The sequence below is a fragment of the Pantherophis guttatus genome, chromosome 4, assembly GCF_059756535.1.
Source record: "Pantherophis guttatus breed Tessera chromosome 4, ASM5975653v1, whole genome shotgun sequence".
NCBI lineage: Eukaryota > Metazoa > Chordata > Lepidosauria > Squamata > Colubridae > Pantherophis > Pantherophis guttatus.
In genome coordinates, this window is record NC_142066.1 from 55,227,975 (window position 1) to 55,245,725 (window position 17,751).

At 38.0% G+C, this 17,751-nt stretch overlaps 1 protein-coding gene across 3 annotated transcripts in view; it reads right to left on the minus strand.

Annotated features, from left to right (window-relative positions):
* ITGB3 (integrin subunit beta 3) overlaps positions 1-17,751 on the minus strand; it is a 72,595-nt gene that overhangs the window by 9,622 nt on the left and 45,222 nt on the right. For all 3 annotated transcript variants that reach the window (XR_015734211.1, XM_034415988.3, XM_034415989.3), the window contains 5 exons: positions 17,367-17,462; positions 16,995-17,084; positions 13,838-13,972; positions 9,685-10,114; positions 5,375-5,603 (listed from right to left, as the gene is read on the minus strand). Coding sequence is in view for 2 of the 3 variants with exons in the window: in XM_034415988.3 (XP_034271879.1) it covers positions 5,375-5,603; positions 9,685-10,114; positions 13,838-13,972; positions 16,995-17,084; positions 17,367-17,462 (980 nt within the window). In the remaining variant the exon portion in view is untranslated. The remainder of the gene's footprint in view (positions 1-5,374; positions 5,604-9,684; positions 10,115-13,837; positions 13,973-16,994; positions 17,085-17,366; positions 17,463-17,751) is intronic.

The window sequence follows — 17,751 nt, forward strand, 5'->3', positions numbered from 1 at the left end:
TTTAGTGCTTTTTTTTTTTTTTTTTTTTTGGTGAGGTAGCATCTATTTAGTTTTATCATTGCAAAACCTGGGAGAGAAGCAATGTATTGAAATGGAGATGAGAAATATAATAGCGAATGGCTACCAAGTTCAAAAAAGAATTACAACATGGAAAGCTCAGAACCGGAAGCTCTGAACCCCTTCGAACAGAGGAAGTGTTTCATTTAGATTGACAAGTGAGTTGCAACTTTTTTTATTCTTGAACAATTTGCACTATTGGGATGGTGAAAAGCCATCATTCCTGTTGAATGAAGAAGCAACAAAGGAAAACAATATCCATTGGTTAAGCTCATCTTTTTTGGTTTAACACTGTTTACTGATATTGTTATCTCACTTTTCCCACAATCCATAAATACCAGTAACAAAATAGATGAGCTTATGGAAAAAAACGTACAGGAGGATAAATTATAGGAGAATGAGAATTATAGCAAATATAATGAAAAAATATATAATGAATCTGGTTGGGGAAATCTAGGTTGGGAATAAAAAAAGTTAGCAATAAAGAATAAAAAGAGTTATTCCTTCATTGTGGTACTCAAAGATGGCAATTTACATTCCTGAAATGAGCATGCAAATTTCAGAATAAAATAACTCTAGATGCTGCACTTGAACAGCATCAAACTACAGATAGTCAAATTTCAAGTATTAATTCAGGGCAAATGGCACAATAAACTTGCATTAACAAACAGGTGGTCCTCATTTAACATATGCCCTCTTTAGTGATCCTGCAAAGTTAGGATGGTGCTTAAAAAGTAATTTTACAACTGGTTATTGAACAATTGCAGTACCTCTAAGGATGTGCTGTGAATACTGTTTGTGCTCTTCACAGATAGCTTCTGGCCAGCAGAGTCAATGGAGAAGCAGGCTGAAAGGCATAAGCCATGTTCATGGGATGTCTCACTTAATAACTGTGAATGATTTGCTTAATCATTGTGGCAGAAGTGAAGTCATAAGTTCTTTATGATTGTGTCTGAAGACTACGTGTAGTCTTCACTTGCCTGTCTTCTATGATGCCAAATTTACCATAGTAATCTGAGAGAAATGACTTGGCTTCCCATAGAGTCTATTAAAGAATCGTATTGACTTTTAAGTGTCCTGCTCTACCATTGAAATTGTTCATTTCCTGAGGAAACAAATGACTTTCTTTTATTGAAGCATGAACCCAGTGGAGATGACATATGGAACAGGAAGTGATATGTTATCAGGTTCAGTTAAGACATGGGCTACAGTCAGCCTCAAGGTCATATAAATAGAAACCTGAGCAGAAAAAGAAAGAAGAAGCAGAAGAAACAGATGAAAAAGCTCTGATCCACTCTTAAAATTCTTTCCCACTTTGAACAGGAACAATAATACAAAATCTTCATGAGTAGAGGCAATAAAATCTATGCTGATTCCAGTTGTAACTGCAACAAAACCATTCTAAAAAATTTGTACCAACAAGAAAAGACATAAACAAGTGACAACATTCAGCACCCAGTGATTATTAAAACTGTGAATCAGCATGCAGGATACGGTTTCCTATCAATTAAAAAAAGCAGATAATAGCCCAATGCAATCCAGTGGGGAACGTGACATAGGGCAGATGGACATGGAACAGGAAACAGAACAGAAAATAATGAGCATTCAGATTCATCCAGAGGATAAACAGACATAAAAAAATTTGAATACATGCCTACAAGTGCTCACAAGATAATGATTCTGATTCAGCGGGCATAATTAAGGGATGGGAAAACCCTCAGTATGAATCAGGTGATGTGATCAGACCCCATTTCTCACACAATTTGGCTGTCAGCTCAAGTCTTATGAAAGGGCAGTAGATGTGATAGTAAGGCACTGGAGGCACCAATGGATTACTTGGAGAACAAATCTGCATGCAAGGGACAATCAATCCTAAGAGACAATCCTAACCAAGATGACAAGAGCTGCAGGTTACTATTGTGCCTACTGAAGTACTGCTGCAGCCACATGACCAGCAATCAAGCCAATTTCTGTTTAAGTTACAGCTGACACATGTAACATACAGATTTAAACTTTCTTAATTTAAACACCCAATCTAGAGATGCACCAGGATCTTATAGTTACCACCAGGAAAGGTGGTAACTTATCACACAAGGAGCAGCATTACAGAAGGAGATTTTTATTCCTGATAATGATTTTATTTATGCAAACAATCCACCCCCACACACATGCTTTGGTCAATAAAAGTAACAAAATCATTGATTGAGGAGAGATAGGCTGCCACTGCTTGCCTCTTCCCAGCCCCTCCAGTAGCATCAGGACAACTCAGCTGCCTATCAAGCAGCAGAACCCGGGAGGGGAGTTTGATAGTCCCGGCCACAGAATGAGCAGGCAGAATAAACAGATTGTTTAAATAGAATAAACAGAAACCAAAAAGCCCAGGAATAAAAGTAAACTAGCCAGAAATAAGCAAGTAGAAAAAGTGACCTGAACAGTAAAGACTCTGATGGAGTACAAATAGAAAATGGGAAAGATAAAATATAGTTTGAACTCTGTACAGCTTTGTAGAGAGCGACAATAGGGATATGAAGGATATAAAAGAGAAGAAATGCAGATCATTGTATTTTTGATTGGAAACCATCCAGAGTTGGTTATAAGGTGGGCAGCTATATGAGAAGGGGTGGAGGGAGGGAGAGACAGACAGACGGACGGACGGACGGACAGACTGACTGACTGACTGACTGACTGACTGACCGACCACTGTTTTCCTCAGACAGTGACCCCTTTAAAAACTAGACAGTTTGAACCATGGGTCTCAGATTAATGCTGAAATCTTTTATCACTTTTTTTTCCCAGCAGAAAGAGACGGTTGTCCTCCATGTGGACAAAGTAATTGCAGACTGTATTATTGCAGGACATTTCCAGCACTTCATATCTTTCTTTGCTTTCAGCAGAACTTCCTGTTTCCATATATAGCAAGACAGTGTAAGGATTACAAAAACAACCTATTTAACCTAACATTGTTAGTCCACATTATCTTACTCTAAATTGTGGGTTCAACACTAAATCTGTTGAAGCAAAAATAGAAAAGCCAAAAAAAAAAAAAAGGTTTTTGCCAGCTGTAATTATAGTGACCTTACATCATCCCCCCCATCCCAAAAAAAACTTACGTTTGTCCTTTTTTTTTTGGTATTAAACTTGTACTGTAGAATTGGTACCACAATGCACATTCTTTCACATTCGTGTGAAAAATATGGAAATTGAATTGTTTTTTAAAAATAAATTTACCTGTACTGTCTGAGTTTAGATATTTTTATTAGAATATGCATTTTTATATTTTATGCATATGCGTATGTATATTTTTTCTTGGTTTTGTTCCAGAATCTACCTCCATAAAGCCCAATTATAAACAGTTTAAAATTTTGATTCTTTCAGATTTCCTCCCTTTTTGGGTATTTTTCCTTTATTTTTAGCAAAGAAAACATGGTCACCATAGGTGTTATGCATGTGGAAAGAACACAAGAATAATGTACTATCTGCTCAGAATCTTCTTAAGTAAAACAAAAAACTATTTAAGAAATTGCTTCACTGCTAGGAAAGAAATACTATGAAAGAACAATTGGTACAGAACTTTTTCAGACAAGTTAGACAAAATTCCCAGCCCTATTTTAGTATCTCACTGTAGAAAATGAGTTATGGATGATACAGACAATTTTACTGTTATATAGTCATTTTGCAGTGAGATAGACAGCAAAAAATGTAATATCAAATTAACGAACAGTTAAAATATTTTACCAGGAACCTGAGAAAGGTATTTCAGTTAATTCTACAAGGAGGAGATACTGACTTATAAATGTTATGAATGGGATTTAGACAATTTATCTGAGTGGCCATTAATAATGTCATCACACACTAGGAATTTGATTAAGATTGTTAAGACTTTGGAAGGCTCCTGGGATATGATCTAACCCGATTTGAGCAGATAAAAAAACAATTCAGAAAGTGCACTCCAATTTGTTCTTGCTGTTCGCAAATATTGACATTCATTCACAAGCATGGCCAGATCCCCAATGATTTGGAAATAGCAGTCATTGTTTTAAAAAGATCTGAGGGATGACTCTACAGACTTTATTCCTATTGGCCTGTCAAGTATAGGCAGAGAGCTTCATTCCAGGCCCTCATACTACCAATTTAGGGAGAGGCATGGACACAATCTTTTAGGAGAACAGTTTAAAAAGTTTAAAGTCTCCACAACTGATCATCACTTATTATGCATTTAACCCTCAGCTCACTATTGCCACATTTACAGGAAGAGCAAGAGGTATAGAATGGAGGCACTATTGCGTCATTGCAGTGCAAAGCCTGCGCTTTTCGCAAACATGGTTGCACCTATGTATAAAAAGGTTTGATTTGCAGCCTAATTGTGCAACATTGCTTTCCTCATTTTGACAAAAGCAGCAAGATCCTACAGATTCCATGTGTCAATACAGTATATCCTTGAAAATCAAGTGCAATCTTCAAAGCCATTTATCGACTGCCATTTTAATTTATAATGGTTATCCTAGGAAGGTACTTGATCTTATTAAATGCTGATATTACTAATGAGAGGGTACTTCAGTGTCCCTGATTCTGAAAAGAATCATTATCAAATGATCAGAAAGAAGTTTTCTGTGCTTACTTCAGCAGCACATACACTAAAATAAGAAACAGGTTTGTAACACACATCTCATCAGACAATGCAGAATATTTAGGACTTGTACGTTTGAAGCTATAGCACATGTGATCATTTGAATTTTAAGGAATTTTGCTGAATATGTATCATCATCACTTATATCACTCCCATTGCATCTCTCCCTTCCTGAATTTGGATTGTCAGTGAAGACAAAAAGTGAGGAAGGTTTGACTATATTGTGTGCTCATTGAGTCTGAAAATCCAAATCATTAATACTTCTAAATATCCTGAATTTCAGACCCTGGTGTTAGAGAAAAGCAGTATAACAGCTAAAATATAATGCATCTGAAAGCTTGGGGCTGTTTGAGAACAAACTTGTTCCAAACTTAATCTTTGTTTCATGTATGGCAAGTCTAGGGGCCATCTTCTAAGGGCTATAGGCAATATCACAAGCAGCCTCCTTAGTGTTCTTTGCTGTTGAGGGGACCAAGATAATTTGGTTAGAAGTCCAAAGTTCCAAAGTGTTTTTGAAATTTAGTTCAGAGGACTAATCTTGAAATTAGGTCATTACTGAATAAAAATCAATTTCTTTCCTGAGGAATGCAGGTACCATTCCTAGGATTATGAGTAATTGGAAAGTCCTAAGACTCAAACCCTAAGAACTGGTTTCTTTCTCATGAAACCAAATCAGAATTTGGCACTCACTTTTTGATGGTGCAGGCATCAGGACAGGTTGGGCACGTCTCACAGGTATCTCCGTAAGAGCCAGGCTGAGTACAGACACATTTTCCACAGGCGCAATATCCACGGCCTTTTCCACTGCACATCAGCCCATTGCTGGACATGCACGTGTCTGTCCGAGTTGTACAGTTGCAATATGTTCCAGTCCAGTCAGGGTTGCAGGCACAGTCTCCACAGATGCATTTCCCATGTCCTACAGGCAAACAATCATATGAAAATGGGTCTGTATTGGAGGCCATGGAAGGGAAGGGAGAAGAAGGGGATACTTCTCAGAAAACTTTATTTTTTAATGCTAAGATCTCAATTTTAGCATGAAAGGAGTCAATTCCCTTCTACTTCCCAATCTCTCTCCTCAATCACATGGAAAACAAATATAAAAGTTAAACAGGATAACATACTTTCTGGAGATCATTGACTGATTTTAGGGAAGTGGTTCTTATTTTCTGATCTTTTTTTGTCATACAAATGTTAGTAACCGGAAAAGTTTCTTATTACTTTATTATTGACAATTTCTCCCTATTTTCTCCAAAGAACTCTAAAGGCTTCTTCCAAAGATTGGCTTCAAAGTCTGTCAGGATTCCCTTCAGACATTCCAAGCAGGATTAAACTAGTTTCCCAAGACTTATGATACCAACTCCTCTTCATTTTATGCATACAGTTAGAGCTGAGTCATATCTCAGGATGCAGTACTGCATGTTGGTGTGTGTATATGTGTGTGTGTGTGTGTGTTTATGTATATGTACACACACACACACACACACAATTAATTAAAAACACAAAAAGGTTGAAAAGTCAGATTCTCAAGTATGTAAGGGAGACCTTTTTGTCTATCTCATTTGAGACTCACCAGCTTCTACTCACCAAAATGTCTGTAATGGTACAACAGGATCACTTATTTTAACATCTCTGATATCATCCCAGAAATATAATTATTAATTTAGCCATTGTAGATAGTGCAAAATTGTGTCTCTAGAAGAGTGTTTCTCAATCTCCTCAGAAATTTTAAAACGTGGGGACTTCAAATCCCAGAATTCATCAGCTAGCACACTGATCTAGGACAAGGAAAGCTAAAGGCAATGAAGTGTCTGCTCTTAATAGTAGCCAAATAACTAGGACCTGCCCTTGCATACACTTTGTTCAGCTATGCACTGACCCTTTGAAACTACTGAAGCAGTGAAGTCATTAGAATCGGAAAATTATTGCATTATGGGAGGAAAGCTTAGAGGCCTTTACAAAAATAACCAGCGGAAGTATTTTTTTTTCTATAGTATTGACCTACCTACTAATACAAATTCATGAATGGAGGGAGGGAGGGAGGGAGAGAGAGGCAGACAGATAGACAGGCAGGCATACAAACAGACAAATAGCCACACAGACAGCAGCCCCCTCTGCAGAGGATGAATGATAATGAAGATTAGTCAATGAGAAATTCCAGTGAATCATGGGGAAAATGAGCTGAATGAGCAGCTGGGTGGAACAAAATCTCTAGCAGTACCAGGAAAATGTATACAATATTAGAAACAGTTTGTGAGTTTGTCACATAGTTAAGAAATAATTACTTGTCTGGAATAAACCAAGAGACAATGGCTTCATCAAAAGATATTGAAGGGAAGGGTTGGAAAGTTGAATAGCAAAAATAGAAATGGCTCTTGGAACAATTACAGATGTCTGATTAGATTTTGGATTTTCCAGTTAAACTTCACATCTCAGAATCAGATTTGCGAGCCATTTCACTTAACTTGCTCTCATACACAAGATTAATTGAAGTCCCATGTCACAAAGAAATGTAATATGATAGAGAAATCTTTCCCAGTTCCTTGTTGAGGAACATCTTCATCTGGACAACAGATTGCTCTTAGAAGTATACAGTAACAGCAGGGCCACTAAGGGATATGGCAAAACCATTCAGAATTCACATTCAGTTTTGATCAAACTCCACTGCTGATGTTATGTAGTTTGCTAATGAAACTTCTGCAGGAAATCAACCAAGCTCCAAGAGCAGTAAGAACCCCACATTCATTTTTGGTCATATATCTAAGACAATTAGTGCCTCTTAGCATCTTTCTCAGAGCAAGTTAAAAATAGTTGGACAAAGGGTTCTTGAGAAAAACAAGTACCTTCCTTCCCTTTGTAGTACCAAGTTGCAATTGCAATCCTGAGATTACTGTGTACAAAACTGTGCCCTCTAGCTGTGTCCTGGCTGTTTATTATTAAGCAGAAGCAGCCATGGCTGTTTTCCTCAAGTGGAAAATTAGGTCCAAATGAGACTTTGCAGCCCAGATCAATTCTAATTGTCCTGGTAGCCACTGAACAGACTTAACAGAAAAATAACAGTACAATAAGTTTCTGGGGGGAAAAAACCACAGTGATTAAATTGTGAGATGTGTACCTGGCCAGCCTGTTTTAGCAATGTTTGAGGAACATTCTGACATCCCGCATTGCACAATAGTTGTATTTTATAGCACGCACAGAAACTTCCATGGAATAGAATGAGTTGTTGTTCTAGACACAAGATTCTAGTACAATCCCTCCACTTCTTATAATCAAATCACAGCAATTGTTTCCTTTAACACTGAGTCACACACACAAAGCAGTCATGAGTTCCAAATAGATAGCTGCTTCTAACACTTTCCCCCTCTTTCATGAAAGCAAATTGAGTTCTATCTGGATCACTAAGTTAATGGTTATATTGTAGGAAACAGTGTTTAACTGTTTTTTTTTCCTTAAGCAGCAAGTTTTAGCTTGCTTTTGGAGCAAATGCTTTTTGCTAACTCCTACTATACCAAGGTTGTGATTTAATTCTTTCTTAAGGAACAGATTTTTCAGTTCTTTCTCAAATAATTTAGTAAAGCACAAGTTTGACAAATTATATATGTTTATAGTTATTCCAACTTGCTCTGGCAAACATAAATAACTTTGCATCTGTGTGTTTACAATCCCAATGATAATTAAATATCTGAGTTATCCTTTAGCTAGAAGGAGAGTGAATAATCTGTGATATACTTACACTCCTGCACTTACTCACAGCCTGGACAAAAATAGAGAAATAAAAAGATAGCACCTTCTATTATTTTTCAAACCACATGATTATGTCATAAAACACCTGAAATATACTCCAGAAATGAGGCACTTTAGTTCTCCAAATGTTCTTGAATTGTTCCTCTCAGTTGTTGTTATGAATTGGTTATGTGAGCTGCTGAGAATGCTGTGAAAGATTGCCATTCCTTAATAAAAATGTAAAAGCCTAGGTATTGGAAAGGTGTACCAAATACTAAATATTTCTTATCCCTACATACATGTGCGTAATGTCATGATATACATACAAAAAGAATGCATTGTGATAGAGCAACATGTTTTTTGTTATTTGCCCCCTTATGACCTCCTTACAGATGTTTCTGATCCTATTTATGATTATTAATTATGAAGTGTTTTCTGAAGAATTTACATTTTTGCAGGTGTGTTTTGAGAACACTGCAGCTTCCCACAGTATAAACACATACATCATTTTTTCAGTGTCAGTTCTAATCAAAAGAACTTTGCAAGGCTTCCTTCCTTCCTTCCTTCCTTCCTTCCTTCCTTCCTTCCTTCCTTCCTTCCTTCCTTCCTTCCTTCCCTCCCTCCCTCCCTCCCTCCCTCCCTGTAGGTGAAGAGGGTTATAAAGAGGAATGATGGAACAACTCAATAGAAAGAAAGATGGAAATCATGATATTTTCTTTCTTTGCTCTTTGCATTTTTCCCGTTTATCTTATCTAACCTTTAAATATAAATTGTTATATTTAAAGATTATACAGGTAGTCCTTGACTTTGTTTAATGATCGTTCGAAGTTACATCACTGAAAAAAGTGACTATTGACTGTTTTTCACAGTTATGACCATTGCAGCATCCCCATGATCATGTGATCAAAATTCAGAAGCTTGGCAGCTGGTTCATATTTATGACCGCTGCTGTGTCCCAAAGTCATGCGAGCTTCTGACAAGCAAGTCAGTGGGAAAGCCAGATTTATTAACAACCGGGTTGCTAACTTACCAACTGCAGTGATTCATTTAACAAGTATAACAAGAATGGTTATTAAATGAGGCAAAACTTACTTAACAAATGTCTTACTTAACAACAGAAATTTTGGGCTCAAGGACTACCTGATTTGTTACATTAGTATTGTATTTAAACATTCTAGTGTTTTTTTAAGACAGAAAGGGGGGAAAAACCATTCTTCTTTGCGGGTGTGTACAGCTCTTAGAAGCCCATCCCACTCCCTCAGGTTGATGCCACTCACCTGAGCATAGTTCCCCTTTGAAGCGAACACAGGAGAAGTCATCACATTCACAGTATTTGCCTGATATCCTGCCAAAGTCACTGCTGTAGCAAACACATTGGCCACAGATGCATTCTCCCCGCTGGTTGCAAAGTGGTTGCCCCTGACTGGGACTGCAATTGTCCTGCTGGGATGGGCCATATTCTTCCTCAGAGCACTCGCAGAGGGAACCTAGCCGGCCTGGGTGGCAACGGCACATCCCACATTCAAAGGTGCCATTCCCATTGTTACAGATCTTGCTATAAGGTTCAGCGAACTTCTGGCAAGCACAGTCACAGTTAAAGTTCAACAGAACTGTCAGGCTGTCTTCAAAGCCCACTGGCTTAATGGTGAAAGAGGTCTGCCGGTCCTTTGGACAACCGCGGACCTTCGCTTCAATGCTGAAGCTCACCTGGGAAGAGGTTTAAGAGGAAGAATTACTCAAGTTAATATCCTAAATATGTCACATTCAGTTTAGATCTATACACAGAGAAAGAGAGAGAAAAACCAATCAGAATAATGTATAATTGTTTAGATAGAGTCACTGGTTGCAAAATCAGCACAGGGATAGTCTCCTTGTAGTGCTAGTGTACCTGCAACAGGCAATAGAATATATCAGCTTGTATGATCTGTGCAGGGTTAAACCTGCAAAGTGTCTTAATGGGAGACCACTTACAAAAAAATCTATGGCTGCAGGCTGTGCAGTAAAGTTCAGAAACAACAACGAAACCTTGAGAAACCAATTCCACATGATTGCAAAAAAAAACTATATGGATATCTTCATGGGTTTGTTTTTAATTAACCTTTTACTCAGGGATGAAATTCACTTACCTTCCCTACCGGTTTGCAAATGTGTGCACGCCACGCATGCACAAAGACTTCTGCGCATGCACAGAGGCTTAAAATGTCACCAAAAAAGGGACATCATGACCTCCGCGTGGGTGGACGGAGCCTCCTGCAGCCGCCGCTACCGGTTCACCCGAGTCAGAGAGAACCGGCTGAATTTCACCCCTGCTATTACTAATAAAAAGGGGAAGATATACTCATTAATTGCAGGAGGAAAATTTGTGGATGGAAGAAAAATGTCCAACTGTTGTTCATCATCACATCCCTTCCTCAAATCATTTTCAACTTCTTTTTCATTTTTTTCCCCTAAGTTGGTCTCCAAGATCATAAATAAGCTGGGCTAATGAGGAAACTATCTTAAGTGCCTGGTTATGTAGTGGACAGTAAAAAACTAAAACAAAAAAAGTAAGTATTACTTACTTACATTAAATATTTCTATTCCTATAGTAGCCATCGATTTATTTTATTTTATAATTTCATTATCAAATTTAGACACCACCCATCTCACTATCCAAGTGACTCTGGGTTGTTTACAAATACAAACCATAAAATCAATTAAATCATGACTTAATTAAAAGCAAAATTAAAATCGAGTAAAGAACAACATAAAACAGAGTTTAAAAAGTTAAGTTTAACTTAGTTAAAAGATAGAGGAAGCATCCTCAGGTCAGAAACCAACCCCTACTTTGCCTGCTATTCTTTAGTTCTTGCATCAATTGACAGAGCCAAAGTCATCATGTTCTTCCAAAAGAGGTGGGGGAACCTCATTTCTGCGAGCAAGATATTAATTAATTAAATGTATATACTGTCCAGCTCACTATCAAGCAATTCTGGGTAGTTTACAATATGATAAATATTAAAATTTAACTTAACAAAAATTAGCTAACGTAGGAACCGGTACAGAATGGGGTGGAGATGAATCTTCTTCTTAACCCACTAGCATCTCCATCAGCAGAGCCAGGTTTTAAGGCCTTTTCAGAAGGCCAAGAGGTGGGGGCAGATCTTACCTTGAGAGGAATGATGTTCTAGAGGGCAGGGGCAGCAGCAGAGAAGGCTTTCTTCTTAGATGTTGCCAATTGAAATTATTTAATCAGCACTGCCCATATATACCTTCCCTGTCGGACTGGGTGGGATGGATCAATATAATTGGGACAACACAGTTTCTGAAGTAACCTGGTCCCATGCCATGAAGGGCTTTAAATTCAATGTTTTTATTCAGACCTGGAACCAAACTGGCACTCAATGTAGCATATACAGCAGAGGTATTATAGGTACAATCTTCAGAATGTGCAAAATTGTTAGCGTGCCCATATTCTGCATCAGCTGCAGCTTCCAGATATTCTTCAAGTATTGGTCCCATGTAGAATGCCTTGGAGTAGTCCGTGTGGGAAATGACCAGAATATGAAGACTGAGAGAAGGGCCTTCTAACCATGATTGTCACAATCTATATTATGTGTGCTGGGTAACATGAAATCGTTGCTTTTCTACTGCTATAGCCACTTTCTGCTACTGCCATCCTTGCCTAGCATAGTTCAGACAGAGACAATGTACAAAATTTCTGAATTCACAGAAAAACATTTTCTCTTCACTATCTACCCAAGCAATGTTTTTCTCTCACTTTGTGTCTCACAGGTCTACCAAGGCAAAAGCCACATACTAAAGGAGAGACTAAGATGCTACTGACACAAGTGAATGTCTTTTCTCTAATATAATTCAACCTCTCCAACAGGAAGAGGTTGGATTCTTAAAATGTGCATTTCACACTGGGAAGAGGAAAGAACGTCCCTAGGAATTTAAGGTTCATGTAGCTCAGTCATACAACAAATGCTTATTCATTTTAGCTTTGACCATTACACAGACCAGAGTCTTTGTGGAAATAAATTATTTGGCTGTCCATGCCAAAATGGCCATGGGGGTCAGTACTACTGCATAGAAGGCAACTTAAAGTAGCCAACAGGAGCTAGGCAAATCACAGGTGGCCATTGATGCATTCCCAACCTCATTGTCAAATAAAACACTCTACATTCTCTCTCCAATAACAATTGTGTCAGGAGAAGAGGGAAATTGCTTTAAAGCTAAAATAGCTACATATTACTTTACACTGCCATGGATATGGGGGAGAGGAGTTGAAGGCAATGTTTTGAAAAAACATTACATAAAAATGGTTCCTAAGCCTGAATTTTGTACAGAAACTAGGAACATATGACGATGAGCTCTCACAAACAAATGTTCAAAGTATGTTTTGAACTTCCCAGATATGAGGTCCATTTTGTGTACAACCTTTCCAGAAATACCGTGTTTCCCTGAAAATAAGACCCTGTCTTATATTTTTTTTTAACCCTGAAATAAGTGCTTGGCCTTATTGCCATGCGCTCAAAAGCCCAATTGGGCTTATTATCAGGGGATGTCTTCTTTTGGGGAAACAGAGTAAATATATTGTGGGTCTGATTGTGTTCCTCTCAAATCTCTGAGTTTAAAAAGGTGCCTTGTGGGTCTTCTTGCAAAACTTCAGAAATGTCAAAGTGTTATTGGTTCTTTACAAATAAGTTGTTCATAAAGAAGGAAGGAAGCAGGTTTATTGTAATTGTTGCAATAAAAAAAAATGTACTGTCCTATAATTGAGGTCTTTTTGACCCATGATTCCTTGGCACTTATCTCTATTTTTTGCTTCTTCCTTGTGGTTGGCTATTTTGTGTGGCTGAAGTGGTGCTTCTTGTTATAGCAGTACATTAGAGTGACGCATTTGTTGCCTGGATGCACATACTAAAAAACACAAATTTTGTGTTGATTTTTTTTTTTTTTTTTTTTTTGCTACAATGCAGAGAGCAACTTAAAAAAGGAACAGCTTTTTGACCAGAAAATCTACCTATTCTTTGCAGGAATTTATGTTTCTAAATTTAATTAAAATTAATTCAGGTTCATCATAGCTGAGCTTTTTAAAACAATGATGGCCCCTTTTCCAACAGACATTTGCTAAAATAGGACTGATATCAAGTGGTCATTTCCAAATTGGTGACTCAGGAAACAGAGACAAAAGCCCAGCTTGATAATGGAAAGATGTATATTCTATTCATCAAATGTTCCTTTAAATAGCTTGGACCAAAGTTTACAATAAATGTTTCTCAGAGCTCTTGTGGGGTTAATATTTAACCCTATAGCATGTTTGCGGTACAGTAGTAGAGTATGACATTCCTCTTAAAAGTGATGGGAAATCACCATCTTAATTGTAGCTTTAATTGCAACTCTCTACAATTATTTCTGCCTTAATATGGTGCAACCATAACTCACCGTATCGCCGATCTTGAGTCCAACACAAGACTTAACTCCAGGAATGACTTCATTATCAAGGCAGGTGGCATTAAATGAAAGGGACAATTCCTCTGGGAGATTACGGACTTCTAGTTCAACCTTGGAACGGATTTTCTGAGGAAGGACAGAAAGATAAAATTAGCCTCCATCCAGTTGCAGACCTCATCTAAAAACCCAACTAGTCTTCCCAATTTAAATTTATCAGGCTCCAATTCTTTTCTTTTTTTTTTAATAATCAACCAGTATCTCCTTCAATCTACCTAAATTAGTTAGAGTTGATGTAGATTCCAAGGCAGGGGAAGCTAACGGGAAAATCAATTAAATATGGATGGGAGTTTTTAAAATACGGCAGTAACAATTCCAGAGAGAAAAATATTGGGGACACTAGAATAAGCCTGGCATGGTAAATAATGGAAAACAAGAGGGGCATCTAAGTAGCCCAGAACTGTAGACATAGACTTGGGGAGATTAAAGCTCAGCAGGATGTTGGCAGAGGATGCTAAGAATAACAAAAAGAGCTTCTTCGATACACTCACAAGAAAAGAATTAGTGCAACAGCTGCTCTGTAAAGATGGCAAAATGCTAACAAATAGCAAAGAAAAGGCAGAGCTACTCAACTACTATTTTGGTTCAGTGAAAAACATCTTGGAATAGAAGTTGTTTACACACTGAAAATGTGTCAGCAATGTAACATTGCTGCAAATAAAAAAAGGCAACTGCAGTTTAAGGCTGCATTAACAGAAGGAATATTTCCAAATTACAGGAGACAATAGCTTTCTCTTAACCTATGACAATCAGACCCTCAATACAGTGTTCCGTTCTGAATAGATAAAGAGGGATTGAGACCAGGGGGATGAATAGGTAGCATATGGGGCAAGGAAAGCCAAATGACATGTGTACCATATTTTAATGAAAATTACGTGACACCTACTTGCAGCAAAGATGGGCTTCAAAAATTTTAGCAAGGGGTTCTCTGCCCTGTTGCTGGATGGGTGTGGCCATGGTAGGCGTGGCCTAGTCAGCCTCCCGCATCATGGCGGGTTAGGGCTTTTTTGCCCTTCCCAGGCTCTGGAGTCTTTTTTCGAGCCTCCGGGAGGGTGAAAACAGCCTCCCCAGGCTCCGGAGGCCCTCTAGAGGCCGGAAACAGGCCTGTATCTGGCCTTCCTGAACTTCCGGTAGGCCTGTTTTTCGTTCTCCCCAAGCCTCCATGCATGCCCTGCACTTACCTGCATCCAAAATGGGCTGCGTGAGGACTCCTGGGAGGGGCAGAGCAAAGTGGGCGGGGCTAGCCAGTAGTGGGATTTGGGGGTTCTCTGAACTGCACAGAATCTTAGCTAGAGGTTCTCCTGAACCCCTGCAAACTCCCAGCAGCCCACCCCTGACTTGCAGTCAGAGAGAATAACATGACCGACACAATCATATTATTGTCTCCTTTGCTCAACGATGTCATGATGCATATGTTATCATTTTTGGCCATTGTGGCTAATAGCAGAGCCTTATGATTCAGACAACCTAGAATGGATGAAGTGAAAAGCACTGATGTCAGGGGTCTAAGAGCTAAGTCTCATGAAAAGAGATGGAAGTAAATGGGGATGTATAACCTTGAGACGAGAAGGCTGAGGAAATATATGATAAATTCTTCAAAGGCCTTAAAGGATTTCAATGAAGAATGTTGAAAAGTCTGCTCAGAACATAGAACAATGAATAATAGATTTATATTACTGGGGATGTAGATTATATCTGAATGTAAGGAAAATCTTTCTACCAATAAAAATAGTTCAGCATGGAATCAATTATCCAAAGACGTGCTGGATTGCTCTTTACTAGATATGTTGAAATAGATTGCTAGTTATCTGCTCAGGATGCTTTGAATTCCTGTACTAAGTAGGGATTGGATTCATTACCTAAATGGCTCCTTCCATTTCTATGTTCTTATGAAATCAAGGATTGGATTGCTCAGCCATAAAGTTCCTAATGTAGATTTCTGTAAGTATCTATCAGCTGATCACCAGGGATAGGAATCTGAACTATTAAAAAGAACTGTTCAGTGATTCAGTCAGCATAAAACAAAAAAGCCAGTTTGATGTAGTGGTTAAGGCATCAGCTAAAACTCGGGAAACTGTGAGTTCTAGTCCTGCTATAGGCACAAAGCCAGCTGGGTGATCTTGTACCAGTCACACACACTCTCTCTCTCTCTCTCTCAACCTAGGAAGAAGGCAATGGCAAACCACTTCTGAAATCTTGTCAAGAAAACTGCATAGACATGCCAGGCCATTGCCAGGAGTCCACATGGATTCAAAGACACCCTCCAAAACAGGAGGTGGATTCAACGTTAATAGAAAAGATAAGAAATACAAAGGACAACTTTGCTATGAAAGTTTTAATGTGAAACTGGGGTTTTATGCTATCTACATTTATGTATTTAGATTCAGATCTGCCTACATAAATGTATGTCCATCCTGCTGCCATACTCAAAAGAAGGCAATACCAGAAGTTTTAAGTTTAGGGAAAACAGTTCAACAGGACTTTATTGTCTATATTGGTAACATAATTTTATTTTAGCAAATAAATTTAAGAAAGCCACAATACAGGAACAGAAAATGCATGGAGGGGACAATGCAAAAAAACCCCTCAAGTGCAGTCATTTATCAATTATTTTATCTGGCTTTTGTTTTTTAAAAAAGTCTAAATTCCAAATAAAATTACTAGAGTTCTTTAGAAATTAACTCCCTATTTGTATTTCCATTCATCCCCTAAATTAGAAGGCTCTGTGTTATATCTTTGGTATGTGACAAATGTTAGTCAAGCAGAGGGCTGGGAAGTACAAGCTGTTGCTTTAAATATCTAGTTATGGATAAGAACATATTTGGGTGAAGTCAAAAAAGTCAAAATGGAATCTGTGACCATGTGATCAAAGTTACGTTCTTTCTCATGTATGTCACAATTATAATACTCATTAAATGCACAGGGTTTCAATTATATAGTTGTGCTCCTACCCCCATAGGCATTTTTTTACCACCCCTGCCCCCACCAGTTTGGTATTTTAACATTTACAGAAGTTACCTTTTGCGTCCAGTGTCAGACAAATCCTGACAATAACCTAGTGAAACTTAGACATTCCTATTCATGGACTCACCCCATAGGAATCCAAAATGAGCTGTAAAACATTGCTTGAGTCCCTTGACAAGGTCCCTACAGTAGTGCCTGGGATCAGCTCGCTGTAGTTCTGAAAAGAAAACAGCAGAAATTTCCCTTAAATGGACATATACAAGCTAAGAAAATTGGGATACAGTTTTTCTATGTCAGACTGAATTTTTACAAAACTTTTAAAAGGGAGTCAGAACTACCCTCTTCTTATCTTTTGTATAGTCCTTTGATTTCTTTTTTCTAATAAAGGACAGCAAAAAAGGAAACAGCAACCCAACATCTAGACAAAACTTTTTATTGTTTCAAATTTCGAGTCCCACAATATTCCCTAACCATAACGTGGATCATTGTTTCTTCTTACCTGATAAAGACCAACTATGTTCTGAGTCACTGCAAAAATCAAGTTAATGTTTTTCTGTGAGAGTTTATCTGTCAACAGACCAAGGGATGGGTAATCCTGGGGAAGAAAAATCAAGAGAGTCAAATGAGTAATTTTCTTGCCTATCACTTCATAGGAAAAAAGAATAACTGCTTGGAATTGGTTGAACATAGAAATATGCCACTTACTAGTTATTTTATGTACTGTACCTAATTAAAACATTGTTATCTCACCTTTCTTCCAAATCTTCAAGACATTTACAGTAAACCTATCATCATGTTAAAACTGAAGATCTCATGACCTCTTGAAACAATCTACAGTCCCCTTCTATTGTGAGCAAGACAGACAATCTAGAATGGTGCTATAG